Raw genomic sequence first — 18,901 nt, 5'->3', positions numbered from 1 at the left:
CCTAGGCCTTTGCGACCTGTAGGCACAGCTCGCAGGAATTTGTGCCTGACGCCTTAGGAAGGAAATCTGATACAGAGAGGGGTTTGCTTTCGAACACGTGGGGCAGAGTCTCCATGGTTGAGTCTCAGGACGGCGAGGAGAGTCAGTGAGACCATCAGAGGGATAAGCCAGACAAATGAGCATCAAACCGACAGCAGGATTTTATCACCACAAAGACAACTGACATGATCACCCACCCATTTAGGGAAATAGATGTACTATAACACACCATTTAGGTATTGCAGATGCAAATAAAGATACAATTCAACAGTAAGAATTTGTAGTTCTATCTGCTCTTCCATTTTAATTAAAAAGAACAAAACAAAACAAAACCCTCTAGAGATCATGTGAGTCTGGGCCCTGCTAGCAGCCAGCCTCTGGCGACACGGGCGCTTAGCTCGGGGTTCCCGCCGCAGCTGCAGATGGCAGCTGTCCACACTCGCTGTGCAGGTCCCAGCAGGAGAACGCAGGTGATGGTCTCACCAGGGAACGTGCTTTGTCGACTGGAGCAGCAAAGACGAAGGCAGAAAGGCTGTCTGGTCTTGGCCACGTGGCTCTGACACAGGGTGTTGTGAGAATTCAACAAGCAGTGCTGGAAGCACATTCACTTCTGTGAAGTCGCCCTGGTCACTGAGCATGGCCTCACCAGCAAGGCCCAGCCTCCCCACTGCCCAAGTGAGCTTCCCCTTCAAAACCCTGGGCGCTCAGCAGTTAACTCCAACCAGCCGCTGAACACGACAGCATCAGAACTGACAAGGGTCGAGACGATACTGGAATCGTGGGGACATAGTGCAGGCAGCCAGTGGGCGCTAAGGACTCGGTGGCACAAGGCCTCTGAGGACCCCAAGAGCTGGCCTGGTGCCCTGCGTGGTTCAAAGTGACTTCTGGCCATCGAGGTCTGCGGTGGGGACGTCAGATCGGGGGAAAGCATGCTCAGCCCGGCTCCTACTCAGAGGCCTGCCTGCTGGTCCCCACCCATGGCGTCCGGCCTCCCGAGCTCACATCTGGGCGCAGCCGCGTTGCTGCCCTGCTTCCTGGGTCCTTCCACCTCTGTGGTTGCGCACAGGCTCCTCTGTTGGTACAGGTGGACGGCCACGGCAGCCATGCAAAGCAGGACGAATATGGCCACAGCCACCACACCTGGTGAGGGAGTCGAGGAAAACAGTGATGGTGGAGTGTGCCCAGCGCACCCCAGCCCGGCGGCCCTACTCACAGCCCACACCCGACCGTTTCCCGTGCCAGCCTCTACTGTGACCTGGGGACTGTTAGCCACAGGGGTCTCGCAGGTCAGTAAGCAGAGAGGCTCCCACTACACTCCGAGTATAGAATACACCATGCCTTCACCAAGCACTTAATATTTTTGTTAAGGAAACGGAATTGTACGCCTTTGTAAAAAATTATTTTAAAATAGCTTGAACATGGCATGGTGATTTATAGCACATGTGAGATCTGTATGTGCACACGTGTGTGGATGGTCTCTGTCACTAAATTTTTCATAGGAGTATATTGAATATGGGAATTTATAGAATCCAAGGTGCTTGAGATCTCCACTTGAAAACGTTTGGATGATTAACACCAAACCCTGTGGTTCTCAACCTTTTACATATTAGACAAATTTAATTAAACCTTTCGGTGGGAGAAATCAATGATTGTAGAAAGCTTTTCCAGTGAAATACTTATGCCAATCCCAGAACACAGAGCTGCATCAAAGCCAAGTACTCATACACACCGTCTCACCCCAGAATGAGACATCAAACGAGAGTTGCTGGATATAAGAATAGGAGTAAGAGTGAGACTCTTCCCTCAGCTTGCAGGGAGGGGTATGGCCGCCACTGCGGCCCAGCGAAGCCAGTGTCCCAGTCGTGATGCCTGGGGACAGGAGAGGCCAGGCCTGGCAGAGGTACTGGGCAGACGTTGCAGGACAGGTGTCCAATGCTTGATAATGTTTGATTTTTACATCAGCTTTGAGTGTATGTTTTCATCACAATTTTATCTGAAAATGGTGGTTCTACCATCATTGTTGTGATCCAACATTAGTGTATTTGCCTCATGTTTTCTTCATAAAAACAACCTACAGTGATGTGTGCATTGGGGGCTACCTAACCCTCACCGTGAAACTTCTCCTCAAACACACAGCAGACCAAGGATGAGGCCGGTACTGTGTCTCCACAACCGGTGCAGAAGCCCACATGGATCCACGCCTGAAAACCCACTTGCTCAAACTTGCTGCACGCCCTCGGGGAACCGGGGGGCTGTTCACAAGGTCAGACTTTTTCCTTGTTAGATATGTTTACAGTAATTCCTTAAAGGGCACCTTGATGAAGTCATCAATTACATGTACCGAGGGTGTCTAGCCGGGCTGACTTCGGGGAAAATGACCTCAGAGAAGGTCATGCTCCCCAGGACTGAACTAGACAGCAGGTGCCTGGGAGGCAGGAGAGCCTAGACCCTCTCCTGGTGTAGACACTGCCCAGATCCCCGCGAGAGCCAGGAACACACCTCCGATCAGTGCGGAGCGTCCGCGGGTCGCGTCCGCCACAGGCTTCCCCTGCTCTGCCGCTCCAGGACGTTCTGCAGGGACAAAGGAACTGGAGTCTGAGAGAATTATCTTGTACAAGTGGAATGTGTGTGGTTTTAACTGTAGAATTGTCAGCTTACATTAAGGATGCATTAACCATAGGGGGTCTGGGGTGCCCATTGGTTAAGCGCAGGGCTCTTGACTCCCACTCAGGTCATGGTCTCGGGGTGGCGGCGGGATCAAGCCCCGAACGGGCTCTGCGCGCTCATGGGAGAGTCTGCTTGAGATTCCCTCTCCCTCTGACCCTACCCCGCTCACACAGGCTCCCATAAATAAATAAATAAATAAATAAATAAATAAAAGAGAAATAAATAAATAGATAAACAAATCAATAAAATCTTCGAAAAAGAAGAAGACGACTTTGGGTCGAGGGAGCTGCGGGTTGAGATTTCAGGGGCCCCTGCTGAATGGAGGCGTACCTCCCCGGGCAGCCTCCGCTGGGAGGGGCTGGGGCCCACCGCCCACAGGGAGCGCACCTGCTCGTGAGTGCTTGTGCTCCCGCACCGTGCCGACGCCTGGCCTGGCCCCACACTCCGACGAGGCCACGGGCCCCAGCACAGACGCGCGCCCAGGGCGCCCGGGACGCAGCGCGGCCTTCAGCGGGGCGGCGCGCTCGAACTGCAGGGCGGAGAGGCAACCAGAGAAGCCCCGAGCGCCGGCCCGCGCTGTATCCTCATCCACGTGGTCGCCGGGCTCTGCGGGAGACAGCGCGGTTAGTGGGTGCGGGTGGTGAGCGCATGTAGTTGGCGCTCTGTGGGTCAGGGACGCTCCTGGATCTTTATTTAGCCGCGTAGTTCACAACTCTGGGCAGTGCGTTCTCAAGGGGAGGATCACTGCTCCTGCTGCGGTCCCCCTCCTTATCTCTGCTCCCTTCAGTTTATGGACCACGCATCAGAGCCATCCTCTAGGGTCTTCCTCCTGGGCCTCAGGTGTGTCACCTGTCCTCTAGTTTGCAGGGCTGTGGTGGGTGTTCTGCCTTCTCCCTCTCCCTGTCCAAGCCTCTGGGGTGTGGGGTTGGATTTCTGGGGTGTGTCCCCGTGACAGTGTCGCTGGGAAGACGGTCAGCTGCCTCGGCTGTGGGATCCCTCCTGCTGGATCCCCAGAGACGAGCTCAGGCCCCTCAGGGTCCCCGGACCCAGAGCCAGGCCTTCTCCGAGCTATGCCAGGGGCTTCTCCATGCTGGTCCAGGTTCCCTGCAGCCCAGGAGGTGCCCACGGGAGCGCGCTTGTTGCCACCCTGCTTGCCAGCTCGCCAGGCTGACCTCACAGTTATGCCGCAAGAGGCCCAAACAGGCACCTTCCCTGTTGATGCCCAGAGTTGCACCATGAATGCTTTCTTTAGCTTTAACCTTCTTTCATCCTTAATGTGTCTTTTGAGTGTGCACATACCTGTCCTATATGCGTGTGTTCTTAGAGACACGTGTTCATGAGGCTCCATCAGCCATCCTCAGGGTTGTTTGCTCTCCTGAGAGACCAGGCTGATGGCAGGTGCGGTGGGGAGGGCCACAGGGAGGGAGAAGGGGGAGGGGTGGGCCCTGGTTGACTGCCAGAGTCCGTGAGAGCCAGGGCTGTGCGTGGGCGTGGCATTTCCTCTGCTCTATGGTTTTCGGGAGAACTGCCTGCATTATTTTAAATGTTGCCCTTACAGAATTTTCTCTTTCTTAAGAACTAACTATAAAGTCAACCCTTGAGACAAAATCAAATCTCTGAAACCTCAGGTTGTAAAACTTCCTGGGCATCTAGATGTTCCGGTGGTTTTGTCTAATTATCAGGTAGGAAATGTCGCCTGCTTCATGAAAGCCGAAGCATTTTCTCATGCTGCAGCCCTACCAGCGGGAAGACAGCTGTCCTCCCCGAGCGCAGTCTTTTGTTCGCACTGAGATTTTGCTCATTTGTTTCACGGCTGGTGTACTCAGCAAGGACAGTGTCCTGATGACAGACGTTCCTCAGCATCACCTACTTTAAGGGAGAGTGTTTTCTGTGCATCACACACATGTTCTTGACCATATTCAGAGCTACAAGATCTCAGCTCTCAAGAGTGGACTTTTAAAGGCTTCTTACTCTGAAAGGATCATATGGAATCTGAGAAGACATGACCAGCCCATCAGAGAGGTGACGCTTAGATGCGTACTTTCACCAGCAAGGACTCCCGATGGTTTTGTCTGGAGCGACCCAGTGCATACGCGGATGACCTGGGTTGCCCCATGGGGACACTGCCGCTAAAATCCAGTGCAGACGCTCATCCAGTGGTGGTTGGGGATGGGCGAAGCAGGAACCGCTGGGCTCTGGGAGAAGCGCTGGAGTCTCCCCTCCCTGTTCCACGTGTCTCTGGGCATCCGTGCCACGCAGCCAAGCCCGGGAGCCCTTGGAACGAGGCAGCTCGTGTGCCACCCAGAATACAGAGCCACAGTATTCCTGGGCTCGCAAGATGCTTTAGAAGTTTTGTTCGGCTTCTGGCAAGACAAATCTTCAAATAAAACTATCAAGACATGGGAAGTATCATTAACCCTTGGTCAGAATCCATGCCCTCGCGTGTATGGTAAATGAATTTTTAATTCAAATGTCATGAATCCCTGTTGCTTCGGCTTTAAACTCTCCTGCTTAGCCTGAGCATCAGCTCTGCTTGAGTCTGACTAGTAGGATGGAGTATCGTGCTCCGTTCCAGCCTGACGCTCCTTACCCACGTGACTCAACGGGACACACGACATACTTGCTTTCCTTCACTGTGCTCCGTGTGACCTGGGCCATTGCCCTGCTTGGTCAGACTACATTTTGCGTTGCAGGGCCTTTGTGTCACTAACTTCAATGTTGCTTTTGAACATAAAGTGTTTTTTTTTTTTTTTAAAGTAACTCTTGTCAGTTTTGTTTTGTTTTTTTTTTTTTTTTTGCTTGTCAATTTTTTTAAACAATGCTTAATGTGCAGTAACTTTGTTACCTTGTGTTTGAGCTCAGGGTCTGGGGTCTTCGAGGACAGGAATTCGTGTGTTTGGACCACAGCTGCCACAGCAACGGCTATAATTTATTGAACAGAGGCACTGGGTCCATACTGCTCTCCCAATGGGTGATTGCTCAGTTCCCCGGAAAAAGACCACTTCCTTCCCTCCAGGCGTGGAAAGCCACAGTTCAACAAAAATTCAGCCCGGGCTCAGGTCACAGAACCTGGACATCTCTGAGATTGTCATCTGCTCACTTCGTTCAGACAAAGCCAGTGACTGCCCACTGGGCCGGAGGAGAGCTCAGTGGGGCACATGATGGGGCGTGGGTCTGCCCTACCTCCAACACAGTGGGGTCCCCGGGGTCCAGATGGCCCCCTGCTGGGGCTATCGGTCAGGAGAGGCTGGGACAGTCCATGGGCTTTCACTGCTTAGGATGTCATAGCTTTTTTAAAAAATGGAATAAAGTACATGCTGCTATCAGGGAGGAAATGAAACTCCACATGTCACAGCCAATCTCCCCTCCGACCTCCACGGCGGAATGCAAAGTCAGACGTCACACACATCGGTGGCCGTGTGCCCCGCTCGACCTCGCCAGCCTTGACAGATGCCCCAGTCCCAGCAGGTGCAGAGCTGGACCTCATCTGTCCTGCCCCACCTCGGGAGGGGTGCTCCTGCCTCACCTCGTCTCCCCCCTCTGCTGCCAGCATGCATCATGGTCAGCATCTCCGACGGGGCCTGTCTCCCTTGCCCCAGCAGCAGGGTCAGACCACGGGCTCAGCAGCACCATGTTTCATGGGAGTAAAGTCAGTCCTTGGACTGTGGTGCTCACAGACCTTACAGGCTCTGCTCCCCCCACCCCTGTTCCTGGAGCCCACGGCTCTGCCACGTCACAAAGCTGTGGGTGAGTCTCCCCTTCTTCAAATGTTTGTCCACTTCTCATCCTCCACAGTACGTATGTTGCCTTCCATGCTTGTCCTCTACGCATGCCCTGAGTCCTGGGACCCTTGTGCTGGGGTGCAGCCACCCTGGGACAGGGGTCGTTGACACGTGCTGACCACCTGGGACGCTCTGAGGTCAGTCAGTGATTGTCAGACTGTGGATTTGGGATGAGAAACAACAACTCTGCTTTGCTGTTGCCATGTTCTGTGGGAGCCCCGGCCCTGTTCCTGATGTGTGGACTGCAGCAGACCTTGCCGTCAGGACTCCACAGGCAAATCTTATCCATTAGGATCATCAGCGTTTTAACCACATGTTCAGAATCACCATTTTAAATCAACTTTGTCATTGTACATGTATCTTGAAAGTAAGTTTTATATGTGTGTATAAAATATGTGTGCATTTATGTAAAATTTATGTAAAATTTGCCTTCTTCTATAATGCAACCTTAACTGCAAAATTATGTATCTATATATTATATTCAAGCCAGGCTCTATCTATCTATCTGGCTCAGTTTGGATTTTCAGTTAAACTTGTACTATATAAATAGGACTTTTCACACGTTACTTTTCTTCTCTTCAATGAAACGAGCGGTTAGGACATTACAATTTGGGGGGCACCTGGGTGGCTCAGTGGGTTAAAGCCTCTGCCTTTGGCTCAGGTCGTGATCCTGGGGTCCTGGGATTGAGCCCCACATTGGGCTCTCTGCTCAGCAGGGAGCCTGCTTCCCTTCTTCTCTCTCTGCCTGCCTCTTTGCCTGCTTGTGATCTCTGCCAAATAAATAAATAAAATCTTAAAAAAATTAGTTAAAAAAAAAAGAACATTACAGTTTGGGTGCCTGGATGGCTCAGTGGGTTAAAGCCTCTGCCTTCGGCTCAGGTCATGGTCCCAGGTTCCTGGGATTGAGCCCCGCATTGGGCTCTCTGCTCGGCAGGGGCCCTCCTTCCTCCTCTTTCTCTGCCTGCCTCTTGCCTACTTGTGGTCTTTGTCTGTCAAATAAATAAGTAAAATCTCAAAAAAAAAAGAACATTACAATTCATGACGTTTTCCATGTTGGCTGAAGAATGGGATGCATCCTTTTAATGCCTAACATAGTGTTGGAAAACATATCAACAGAGACTTAAAAACCTAGCTATCATTGTTTTCAGTGATTATTCTTCTATCGTCTACCCGTGTGTAGCTTGCATGCCCAGGACTTTGAGCCTACATATGAGGAAAATGTGAAAGACTTGGGAATATAGATACAACAAAGGAAGAGATGAAAAATCATCACCTCTGATAAAGTCTATCCTGTTAGTGCCAGACAAGATGAGGGATAGGAAACAAAATTGAGAGCATTCTCCCAAAGTAATATGTGAACATCCATAGTGTTTCCAGTTCATAACTTAAAAGCAAGTCCTCCTAAGTCTTATCTGCTTTCACTTGAATACCTGGGGACAAGGGAGGGAGGCTTAAAGAGTGCCCACCCAAACCCTAGACGCCACTGCTCTCACCAACGCTCCAGCTGTGGCCAAGGAGACCGGGCGGTATGAAAGGCTCCTCTGGGGGATGTGGTCGCCAGGCAGGGAGTATCTGTGCACCACCGCCGGGCGGCATCCTGACCACACACGTGTGCTCTCTGCAGACCCCCACCACACGTCACCCTGGGTAGGGTTCTGGACCTGTGAACTCTGTCTGTTTGGACCACTATCCCTCTCTGAAGTCAGGGAGTCACCATGGTCCTTGTGGTAATGGCAGAACGAGGAACAGGAGTGTGTAGCTGTTCTCAGTGCTGTTTACTTGCTCGTCTGTGGGAAGTGTGCTCTCAAGATTACGGGCAACCCATATCCAGTAGGGTTTCTGCCTTGATTGGCATGAATGATCTAATGAAAATAAAACAAGGAGCTTGCTTCTGTGTTAGTGTCATGACACTGTGACCCAGGGAGGGGGCACGGGGTGGGGAGTTCTGCATCTACTTGCCTAAGATCTTGCCCAGCACAAGGGATTTGATGGCGTTGAATTCCATGCCAGAGGACAGGCTCACTTGACTCCGGGCTTTCTGGTCCACCTGCCCCATGAGAAGGAAACACCAACACACTTGTCATTTGTCAGTAACATGGCAAGAAGCAAAGGGAAGCCATGGAATGGAAACGCAGGGCTACATCTGATGGGAAAACCCCATGTTAGAAGCTCGTCATCTGACATTGGAACGCCAGTTCATGAGCAAACCTCATGGCATCTCAGATCCCTGCTGCCCATCCCCCCCCATTTCTCCATGATCCTTATTGCTTCCTGACATGAGATGAATGATCCGTATTTGGTGGAACCCACAAAAAGATCCAAACATTCAAAGCTTTTACATATCTCAAAATATAACCTAAAGACTAAAAGCCAAAGTAGGTTATTCCATCTAGAAAGCAAATACACTAAGGTTTTTTTTCAAAAGTGCTGACGGTATGTAATTGCACTTACTCTACAATGACTCAAGTCTCTTTTGTTAGTTATGCACATTTTAATCATAACTGTATTTTATTAAAGTCATGTATTTGTCATAACATTTGTACTCTTATGGATTCCCACTGGAAGATCATTTACAAATGCCCCACCTGTTACTCACCGTGATAACATAGACAACATTTCATATTAAGTCAATTAAAATAAATGAGGGAAAGTTTAAGCAGTTAAAATTTAACTGTGTTTGGCAGGTTTCCATTACTAAACAAACAAAAATCCTGGACTATGATTTCTTGTCTGCAGCACATGAGAGATTAAAACAGAGAAGGAAATTTTGCATTGTGCCTCTTTATCAAAATTTTGCTGTAAGGGACACACCATGGGCGGGGAGGTAGGAGGTTCATTACTGTTGGGCTGATGATGCTCTTACCTCTACGAAGACCACTCCTTCTTCTCTGTTGATCTTCACATGGTGAAGGTGCCCATCCGCCATGTTCTTGAAGTTAAAGTTAAAGACGTCAGGATCCTGATGTAGACCCAGCTTGTACCTAATCTGCAAACTCCCTAGAATAGAAAAAATAACATATTTAAACAATAAAACCTTTTAAAACTGCCTTCCTATACTCCAGAGAAATGATTATTATTTCGTTGCTTCTAGGAACAACATTTGTGTTCTGAGTCTATTCACAGTTCACGTGACGCATGGCTGGTCTCCATTCTGATGACACTATTTTTAACTCAAGACAAAGGTGTTAATAAGAATGTTCTTTCCAGGGTGCCTGCGTGGCTCAGTCTTTAAGCGTCTGCCTTCGGCTCAGGTCATGATCCCAGAGTCCTGGAATTGAGCCCCGCATCGGGCTCCCTGCTCAGTGGGAAGCCTGCTTCTCCCTCTCCTACTCCCCCTGCTTGTGTTCCCTCTCTCACTGTCAAATAAATAAATAAGACTTTAAAAAAAAAGAGTGCTCTTTCCCACAATTCTCAATTCTCCGAAAGAAAGCACCCAACTCTAACAGAGGCTAATGTCTGAATTCTGCTCCAGCTTTGCTAAAAGAGTATTAAGGAATGCTGAAGTCTCGGTCTTCCTAGTCTGGCCTTCTTTGGTCTTATTTCCCAAATCTGAATTGTGAGTTACAAGAGAATGTGGCTGGTCCTGGGAGCTTCCGTGGGGCCAGGGGATATGGGAGGCCTGAGAGGCCTGAGGAAGCTCAAAAGATGCTGCAGATGGTGAGGAAAATGAACAACGGAAGGCACCCCTAGGCTTTATTCCCCTTGCTTTCTCACTGGCAGGGAGTCCGCTGTGCCCTTCCCAGGGCTCCTTCCCAAGGGATGATGAGATGCTGCTGCCTTTCAGGTGGTTTGTAGCTTAAGCCTGCAACCATTCCGACTTGGGGTCACATTTGAGATGATTGGCAGCATGTTATTTATTTTTGTTTTTATATAAACAAATATATTTGTTTATGCACACATGGAGGTTTTATTTCTAAAATCTGCTGGCATGACCAGGAGATGCAGAAGTGGAATACAGTAATAAGCTCTTTGTAGAACATGAGATTCTCCATGGTCCAGCGTGAGCTGCTCCACAAAAGTTCAGTGTCCTGCTTCTACCCATCAGGTGGGCTGTGCCCCAATCCTGCCTGCCAGAGAGTTTGGCAAGTTTTCCCAGATGCTGAATTAGTGCCCTGACTTTCTATTTGGAATGCCTAAGGCTGTGCTTTATTTCCCCACTGGAAGCAGAGTTGTTGGCTGAGTTTGTATTTTTAATTGTCAGTCAGGTGGATATGTAAAAATTTACTTCAGAACCATGGACAGAGTAAACCCAACGTTCACCGGGAGCTCAGGGAGTCATTTTTGCATGACCTTATTGTGTTGGCACCCACCTTAATTCTTCTCCCCTTTGCTTAGAAGAAGGAAATATTTTCCACATATAACCAGAGGCATTATACTTCCAATAAAGAGCTTCCAGTGATAGTAACATTTCTGTCTACCCGAGATATGCAAATTCACCAAAAATTTTCTAGAAGAATCTTAGTATAATTACTGAAAGGATACATTTGAAACAATATTTTTGTAGTTCTGGAAAACAAAGCAAAATAAAACAAACTGGTATTTGCAGAGTATGAAAGTTTTCCCTTGTTCACTGAACACTTCACGTGTACAGTGCAAACGACACAGTTTATGTTTCTAACACTCAAATGAAACTCACCGTTTTTGGCCAAGATAACAGAGAGGTATTTGTTGTAGAAAGAGTCCACGTAGAGCAGGAGGCTCGGGGTTTGCAGTGTCTGGAAGCTGAATGTGATCATCTCTCTAGCTAATGTCATGTCCCCATGGAATGAAGCAGCGTGGGGGCTGGAGTTTGTGTTTAACGGATAAAATTCATGAAAATTGTAAGTCACGGAGGACCCAGCTCCAAAGTGTGCAGAAACCTCTGAAACGATAGGCACATGTTTAAGTTAGAAAATATTAAGGGTTAATTTTAGGTATACTTATGGACCTTTGAAGTATTTTAATTTCCAGGACATTTTAATAGATGAAAAGGCAGAGAATGATGAAATAAACACTCACACATCTCAGAAGCCATAGCTTCCTTGGTTGTTGCAGTTTTAGGACCGCCCTCAGTAAGTCCGAGTGTTGAAACCGCCTCTACTCCTTCCTCAGTGGAAAGTGGACTAAACAGGCACAGATGTCTGCTCGAGCTTCTGTTTGCTTCCTGCATTTTCTTTGGCCTTAGTCTTTTACTTTGCAGGTAGCAGTCTCGCCCAGCAATGATGAAGGCTGGACATGGAAGGCCCTTTCCCTCCAAGACCACCACCAAGTGTCCACTCGTGTCAATATTTTGATGGAAAAGCAAAGCTGTGTTGGTGGCATCACTGTGAATTTGAGAGAGGGAAGAAACTGTCCAAGATCCTCCCTAATCCGTTTATGAGAGAGTGTCGTTGGCCTTCCACATAAGATGGGGCCCTATGTGTGTGTGCATGTGGTTGGGGCAGGGCCTGGGTAGTTTAGCCACTGGGAGTCCCTACATCTTCATGGTTACAGCAGGTGCCCCCCTCCTGGCATGGCCCTCGTATCACCTCCCTGCAAACCCGCACCCAGGCCACCTCAGAGTTCTTTCCTTCTCGCTCACGAGGGTGACTTCTAAGGTGATGTTTACCAGCAAGAAGACATTCACGTTACATTTTGTGAATATGGATAGGGAGCCATACAGAAGGGGAAATATCTTCTTAGTGGAGCTCAATGAGCTATAACTAGGGGCAATGAATACATCCACTTAAAATGTAAAATTTGGAGAGTGTTAGAAGACGAGCACACCCATGAAACAACATCCACAGTCAATACTCAGAACATTTCCAATTTTCTTCTGCCCTTTGTGCTTCTTGGCACAAAGAAGCACAGTTCAGTTTCTTCCTTAGGCCCCATGCTGAGGCAGCCACTGGTTTGCTTTCTGTTACTCTAAGTTAATTCTGGAATTTCATATAAATGGAATCATACATTGTGTTTTTGTTTTTTTATTTTTGTCTCAAGCTAATATTTATATATAGTGTGGGTTAAGTGTCAAGTTTTAAGTGTCAACCCCACTTATGGATTCTCTATTCTTTTCACCATAACTTATTCTTTTTAAAATGCTTTGGAAATCCAAGGCCTTATGCATTTCCATATAAAATTTAGAATTAATTTATAGTGCTGTTGAAATATCGGCGGGAGTGTTGAATCCACAGATCAGTTTGGTGATAAATGATATAGTGATAGTAATGAGTGATCCAGTTCATTGACATGGTATGTTCATCCATTTCTTTAGATGCTGATTTCCTTTAGTAATTTTCAGTGGAGAGGTCTTACACTTACTTGTTCCACATGCCTGTAAATATTTCATGTTTTTGAACTCTATTGCAAATACAACCTTAAAAAGTTTTCCCAGTTCATAACTAGTATATAAAAATTAACTTGAATTTTTGTATGTTGACTTTGTATTCTGTGACCCTACTAAACTCCCTCATTTATTCTGTAGGTTTTTGTGAACTGTCTATATTTTATATAGATAATTATATCCTCTATGACTAAAGAGAGTTTTATTTCTTCTTCCTAAAGTACAGTCTTTATATCCTTTTCCTGACTTATTGCAATGGCTAAGACCTCAAACATATTGGAAGAAGTGATGGGAATAGAAATCTTTGCTTTCTTCATTTGCAGAGGGAAAATATTCTGCACCACTACATATGTTAGTGATATGATGTTAGGTATCCTTTGTGGGTTGGGAAGTTACATTATATTCCCAGATTTCATGGTGAATTTCATCAAATGTATTTTCTGTATATACTTATCTGTTTTTCTCTTTTATTCTGTTGATATAAGGACTTCCTTGAGATTTTTAGATTGCATGGAGCACTGGGTGTGGTGAAAAAACAATGAATACTGTTATGCTGAAAATAAATAAAAAATTTAATTAAAAAACAAAACAAAACAAAACAACAACAACAACAACAAAAAAAAAACTAAAACAGCATTACACTTTTTGGATTAATCCCACTTATTCGTATATTTTTTCCTATAGTGTTTGATTTGGTTTGCTAATTTTTTATTAAGTGTTTTTGTGTCCACATTCATGAGTATATTTCTGTAGTTGTTTTGTTTTGTTTCTTGTAAAATATTTGCTTGATTTTTAGTATCAAACTATTAGAAGGCTCATGAATTGCATTGGATAATGCTCCTCCTCCTTTCTGTCCTCTAACAGCCTGCATCAGACTGGAATTATCTTTCCTGTAGAAATTGCTAGCAAATAGCTTCTGGTCCTGGAATTTTCATTGTGGTAGGACCTTTAATTAGAAATTCAATTTCTGGGGTGCCTGGGTGGCTCAATGGGTTAAAGCCTCTGCCTTCGGCTCAGGTCCTGATCCCAGGGTCCTGGGATCGAGCCCCACGTCGGGCTCTCTGCTTAGCGGGGAGCCTGCTTCCACCTCTCTCTCTCTCTGCCTGCCTCTCTGCCTGCTTGCCATCTCTGCCTGTCAAATAAATAAATAAAATCTTAAAAAAAAAAGAAATTCAATTTCTGTAGTAGTTGTAAGTTATTGAGATTTTATATCTATTATGGTTTGGTAATTTTTGTCTTTCAAGAAATGTGTCCATTTAATCTAAGTCTGGAAATTTATTGTCATAATGCTGTCAATATTGTCAATATTTCATTGTTACCCCTTTAATTTTTGTAGCATCTTCTTTGGTATTTTTTATTTTTGATATTCAGAATTTGTGTCCCTGTTCCTTTTTACTTGAGCATTGAGTTAGAAATTTATCAATTTTATTGGTCTCTTCTATGAATTAGCTTTTAATTGCATTGACATAGTTATACAATGCTAGTTATTTCGATCATGATTGCATTGATTTTTTTCCTTTGTCTATTTTTATTTCATTAGTTTTTGCTTCATTTTTATTATTTCTTCTACTTTCTCTGAATTTCATTTTGTTCTTTCTTTAAATTCCTTAATTGGAAACATATAATTGGTTTTATACCTGTATTGTTTTCTAATAAAATAATTTATACTCATAAATTTCCTATTAAGTAATACTTCAGTTGTATAACTCAAATTTTAATATGGTATATTTTTATTTTTCCCTAAAATATTTTTTAGTTTCATTTATGATTCCTTCTTTGACTCAAAGATAGTTTAGAATTAAAGTATTTAATTATTGATATTGTCAGAAGATTTTGAGACTCTTCAAAATTTTTTCATTTTTTTCTAATCTTCTAATGGAGTATTTTTATTGTCTTCTTGTAAGTTCACAGGTTCCTTCCCCTGTTGAGCTCATCTGGTTATAAATATTTTTTAAAATTTCAGTAATTGTATTTTTCTGCTCTGATATTCCTGCCAGTTTTTTATATGATTTTCTTTGGTCTGTTGAAGTTGTGTATCTGTTTGTTGATGGCTTATTTTTTTTGTTTCTCTGAATTTTATTCCATCGATGAATATGATATAATCATGACTCAATGTCTTTTCCTGTTGAAACCAAAAAAAAAAAAAAAAAGAAAAAAGAAAAAAATGGCCATACTCAGAGTCAATTCTTATTAACTACATTTTCCCCCTGAATATGCAACATAGTTTCTTGATTTTTTTTTCACATGTTCAGTACTTTTTGAAAACTAAACAATGTTGATAACTCACTGTAAATGTTCTTAATTTTGTTGGTTCTTGTTTCTGTTTTTCTGTGGTTGCTGCTGTTCATTCCAGTGGGTGAACGGCATGCCTGCACCCCCACTTCAACCCGGTCTCCCCAGGCATGCGTCCCTTGCATCTCTGCCATCGTGCCACGTCTGGAGGTCTTCCTGAGTCTGCCCACGTGGGTGTCTGCCAAAGGTTTGGGCGAAGACCACGTGCAAATCTCGGGGCTCATCCGCTCTGGTCTCCTTGCGTCTAGCGCTCGGCTTTCCTTCCCCGCAGCTGTCTGTGTGGCCGCTCGACTCTGTCACGGGACTACAAGTGGATTTTGCCTGTGAAGGTGAAATGTGACCTGGAATGGGAATATCCATTACCATCACACATTCATCTTCACATACCGCTTCTGTGTCTGTGCTCCCGCCATTTCTAGGCTGTTTATTCTTCTGAAAATCAAGAACTGATCCAGTTTGGTTCCCAAGTTTTGCTCTAAAATCCTGGGGCTTTTAAGGTCAAAAGGCAACATCTCAGAGATTCCTGAATGGAGGCGTTGAAATTTATTTTCGTGAGCATGGATTTTAGTTAGATTCTGTGAGTGTCTATGAAAGTATAAACCTCATAAGAACATTCCAAGAATTGTGTCCCTGCTACAGCCAGCTCTGTCATTTCAATGAATGACTTGTGAACTCTCAGAATGAGACTAAAAAGATTCTGTCATTTTCACTGTAATAAGAGATCATCCAGTAAACCTCGGAGCAAAATGTTTAAGTGGTTCTATTTCAGCCATCTTAGTATAAATGGGAAATGTATTTATTATGTCAATAAAAAATATTTTTGGGGGAAAATTCTCCTCGTACAACTTGAAGCCATTACTTTATGTAATAATATTGAAATAACCAGAGCCGCACAAGACAGACTTCCAACACGTGTTATCTCAGAGCATATGACCGAGGTAGGAGTAAGGAGGCTCAGACGGTGTTTCTGGAAAATCACAGAACTGATGTTAGATTTCACAGTCGTCGGCCCTGTCTTTTCGAGTAGTCATGCTTCTTTCCAATAAAATGAGATTAGTTGTAAAAGAGTGATTTGCAGAAGGAATTTGGGAACTGAATACATTCATGGAATGATGGAGGAGAAGAGGCCCAGGGTCCACACACCCCAGAAGCCCCCTCCTCCCGGCAGGCCCACACTCACCCTGTGTGCAGAAGGGCCCCGAGAAAGCAGAGAGCTCGCAGTCACAGGAGAACCCCCGGGGTCTCTCCTGGCAGTGCCCCCCGTTGTGACACAGATGCCCATAGGTGCTGCAGTGCCCCGGACAGCCAGGCTGCACCCCCGGGGTGACCTGTGCCCTCTCCTCCAGGTCCAGCACCTTCCCGTTCAGCTGCAAGGACCGGATGCACCCCAGGAAGCCTCTCTGTCTGGTGGCCGTGCCTCCTGAAACAGAGCACAGGATGTGGTCCAGACCCCGTGTAGCCAGGGCTCTATGGGAAGACGCAAAACTGGAGCCCTCAAACACCGTTATGAACAGATAGAATTTTCAAAATGTAAACTTTGACACAGTTGGGAGATATTCAAGGACACCGAAAAAACTTTTTTTAAACAGCTTGACTTTGCTTAATGTTTATTCTAAACAGATTTCTTGTTAGTTAACTGAAGAAATTTATTTTTAAGTTAGTTTTATTAGAATATATAGCAGGACTTAATAAAACATCAATATTATTGTAATGATGATAATGGAATATGGTGGACGTTGATATGATTAGCTAAAACATAAGAATCTTTTAAAGCATAAAACCCCAGATGTCCATTTATAGCAATAGTGGAATAATGGGACTGGATTTGCTCTCCCACCTTGAAAATAACTTAAAGAACCAGAACAATGTCAAACAACAGTTCTGAAGGCACTGGGCATGTGGATACAAATGGCGGTCAGCCCTGGGCATGAGAAAATAACACGTCAAGCTCTCCCATCACCCCAGCTTTCTGCCTGGGGAGTTTGGGGGCCAAGGTCACTCGTCTGCCCAGTGAACTCGGCAGGTCTACAGAGGGCCCCGCCAAAGCATTGACCTCAGTGTTGGCCAACACCATCTGTGAGGAAACATAGCTAAAGGGGATGATAGTCCACGTTCATGAACTGGGAGAGGAATTGGCAAAACGTCTTTAACCACCCAAAGCAATCTACAGATCAGATGCAGTCTCTACCAGAATCCCAGTGGCATTTTCAAAAAGACAAAAAAAAAATCCAAAAATTCATACATACCACAAAGGAATCCAATGCAATCTTTAGATTATGCCTTCTGATTTCAAATTATGTGACAAAGCCACAGGGATCATAAAAGGTTATCGGCATAAAGAGAAGTACAAAGACCAGTGCAGCAGAATAGAGAGCCCAGAATTAAACTCACACAAATCGTACACACTCAAATAATCTTCAACAAGGGCACCAAGAATACAAATGAGGAAAGGATAAGCTCTTTAATAAATGGTGTTGGGAAACTGGATCCATGTGCAACAACAACAACAAAAAAAAAACCCAAAAAACAAAAAACATGTAGTTGGACTCTTACCTTACACCATAAACAAAAATCAACTCAAAATGGATTGAAGACTAAAATGTAAGATCTGGAACTACAAAACATCTAGAAAAAAACATAGGTAAAAAAAAACCCTTGGCCTCTGTCTTGGCAATGATATTTTTGTAGGACACCAAAATACAAACATCAAAAGAAAAACGATCAAACTAAAAAGCTTCTGCCCAGCAAAGGAAACAACCAACAAAATGAAAAAGCAGCCTACAGACTGGGAGCAAATATTTATAACACATATATGGTGTAGGGTTAATATGCAAAATATAGAAGGAACTCCTACAACTCAATAGCATAAAACCAAAATCACCTGAGTACTTATGGGCAAAGGCTCTGAACAGACCTTTCTCCAAAGAAGGCATGCAGACAGCCGGCATGTACATGAGAAGGAACACCGCACCCACGAATCACCAGGGACATGCGGAGCAAAGCCGTAGTGGTTTATCACCTCACACCTGTTAGGGTAGGTTTTACTGAAAGGACAGAGCTAACAGATGTTGGGGAGGATGCGGAGAAAGGGGACACTGTTGGTAGGAAGGCAAACTGTTGCAGCCACCATAGAAGACAGTAGGGAGTTTCCTCGAAAGTTAAACATAGAATTACCACATGACCCAATTAATTACTCTTCTCTGCATATATCCAAACAAACTGAACTCAGTACCTTGAAGAGATATCTGCACGCCCATGTTTATTGCAGCAGCCAAAATAGGAAAACAACTGATAAGTCCATGAATACCTCACATTAGATATGAAAATGTGGTATATTATTCAACCTTAAAAAAGAAGGAAATCCTATCATTTGTAACAGCATGGGTGGGTGTGGAGGACCCATTATATTAAATGAGATACAAAAGGAGAAAAATGCTCTCTCATCTCATTCATATGTGGAATCCAGAATTGTCAGACTCATGGAAACGGGGTATAGTGTGGCGGCCTTCAGAGCCCTGGGGGAGGGGGGAGGAAATGGGGGGTTACTGGTTGAAGGCACCAAGTTTCAGTTATGAGAGATAAATAAGTTCTAGGGATCTAGAGCTAACAACACGTTTTGTACCCTTAACATTTTTAAGAGGTTAGAACTTCAAATGGGCAAATAAAGTCAAAAGTTGGAAAAGTTGGAATATGTCAGGAGGATATTGTTTGATAAATCATCAAACTAGAGATTAAATCCTTCTGCTCAATTGTTTCAGAAATCCTGAAATTTTATTTATACTGCAGCCCACCTTTTATTTTTCTGATCAAAGTAGGTAAG

General features: G+C 45.2%; 1 protein-coding gene across 1 annotated transcript in view; it reads right to left on the bottom strand.

Annotated features, from left to right (window-relative positions):
* Positions 1-432: 432 nt before the first annotated feature.
* Positions 433-18,901, bottom strand: part of LOC308340279 (contactin-associated protein-like 4) — a gene marked incomplete at both ends in the record, with an annotated part of 134,764 nt that continues 116,295 nt past the window's right edge. The window contains 8 exons of the mRNA XM_080799412.1: positions 433-542; positions 1,042-1,179; positions 2,539-2,610; positions 3,094-3,312; positions 8,448-8,535; positions 9,352-9,485; positions 11,125-11,349; positions 16,262-16,501. Coding sequence (XP_080655538.1) covers positions 433-542; positions 1,042-1,179; positions 2,539-2,610; positions 3,094-3,312; positions 8,448-8,535; positions 9,352-9,485; positions 11,125-11,349; positions 16,262-16,501 — 1,226 coding nt within the window. The remainder of the gene's footprint in view (positions 543-1,041; positions 1,180-2,538; positions 2,611-3,093; positions 3,313-8,447; positions 8,536-9,351; positions 9,486-11,124; positions 11,350-16,261; positions 16,502-18,901) is intronic.

The sequence above is a fragment of the Martes martes genome (genome assembly GCF_963455335.1).
Source record: "Martes martes genome assembly, chromosome: 3".
NCBI lineage: Eukaryota > Metazoa > Chordata > Mammalia > Carnivora > Mustelidae > Martes > Martes martes.
This window is presented reverse-complemented; position numbering and strand designations above follow the sequence as displayed.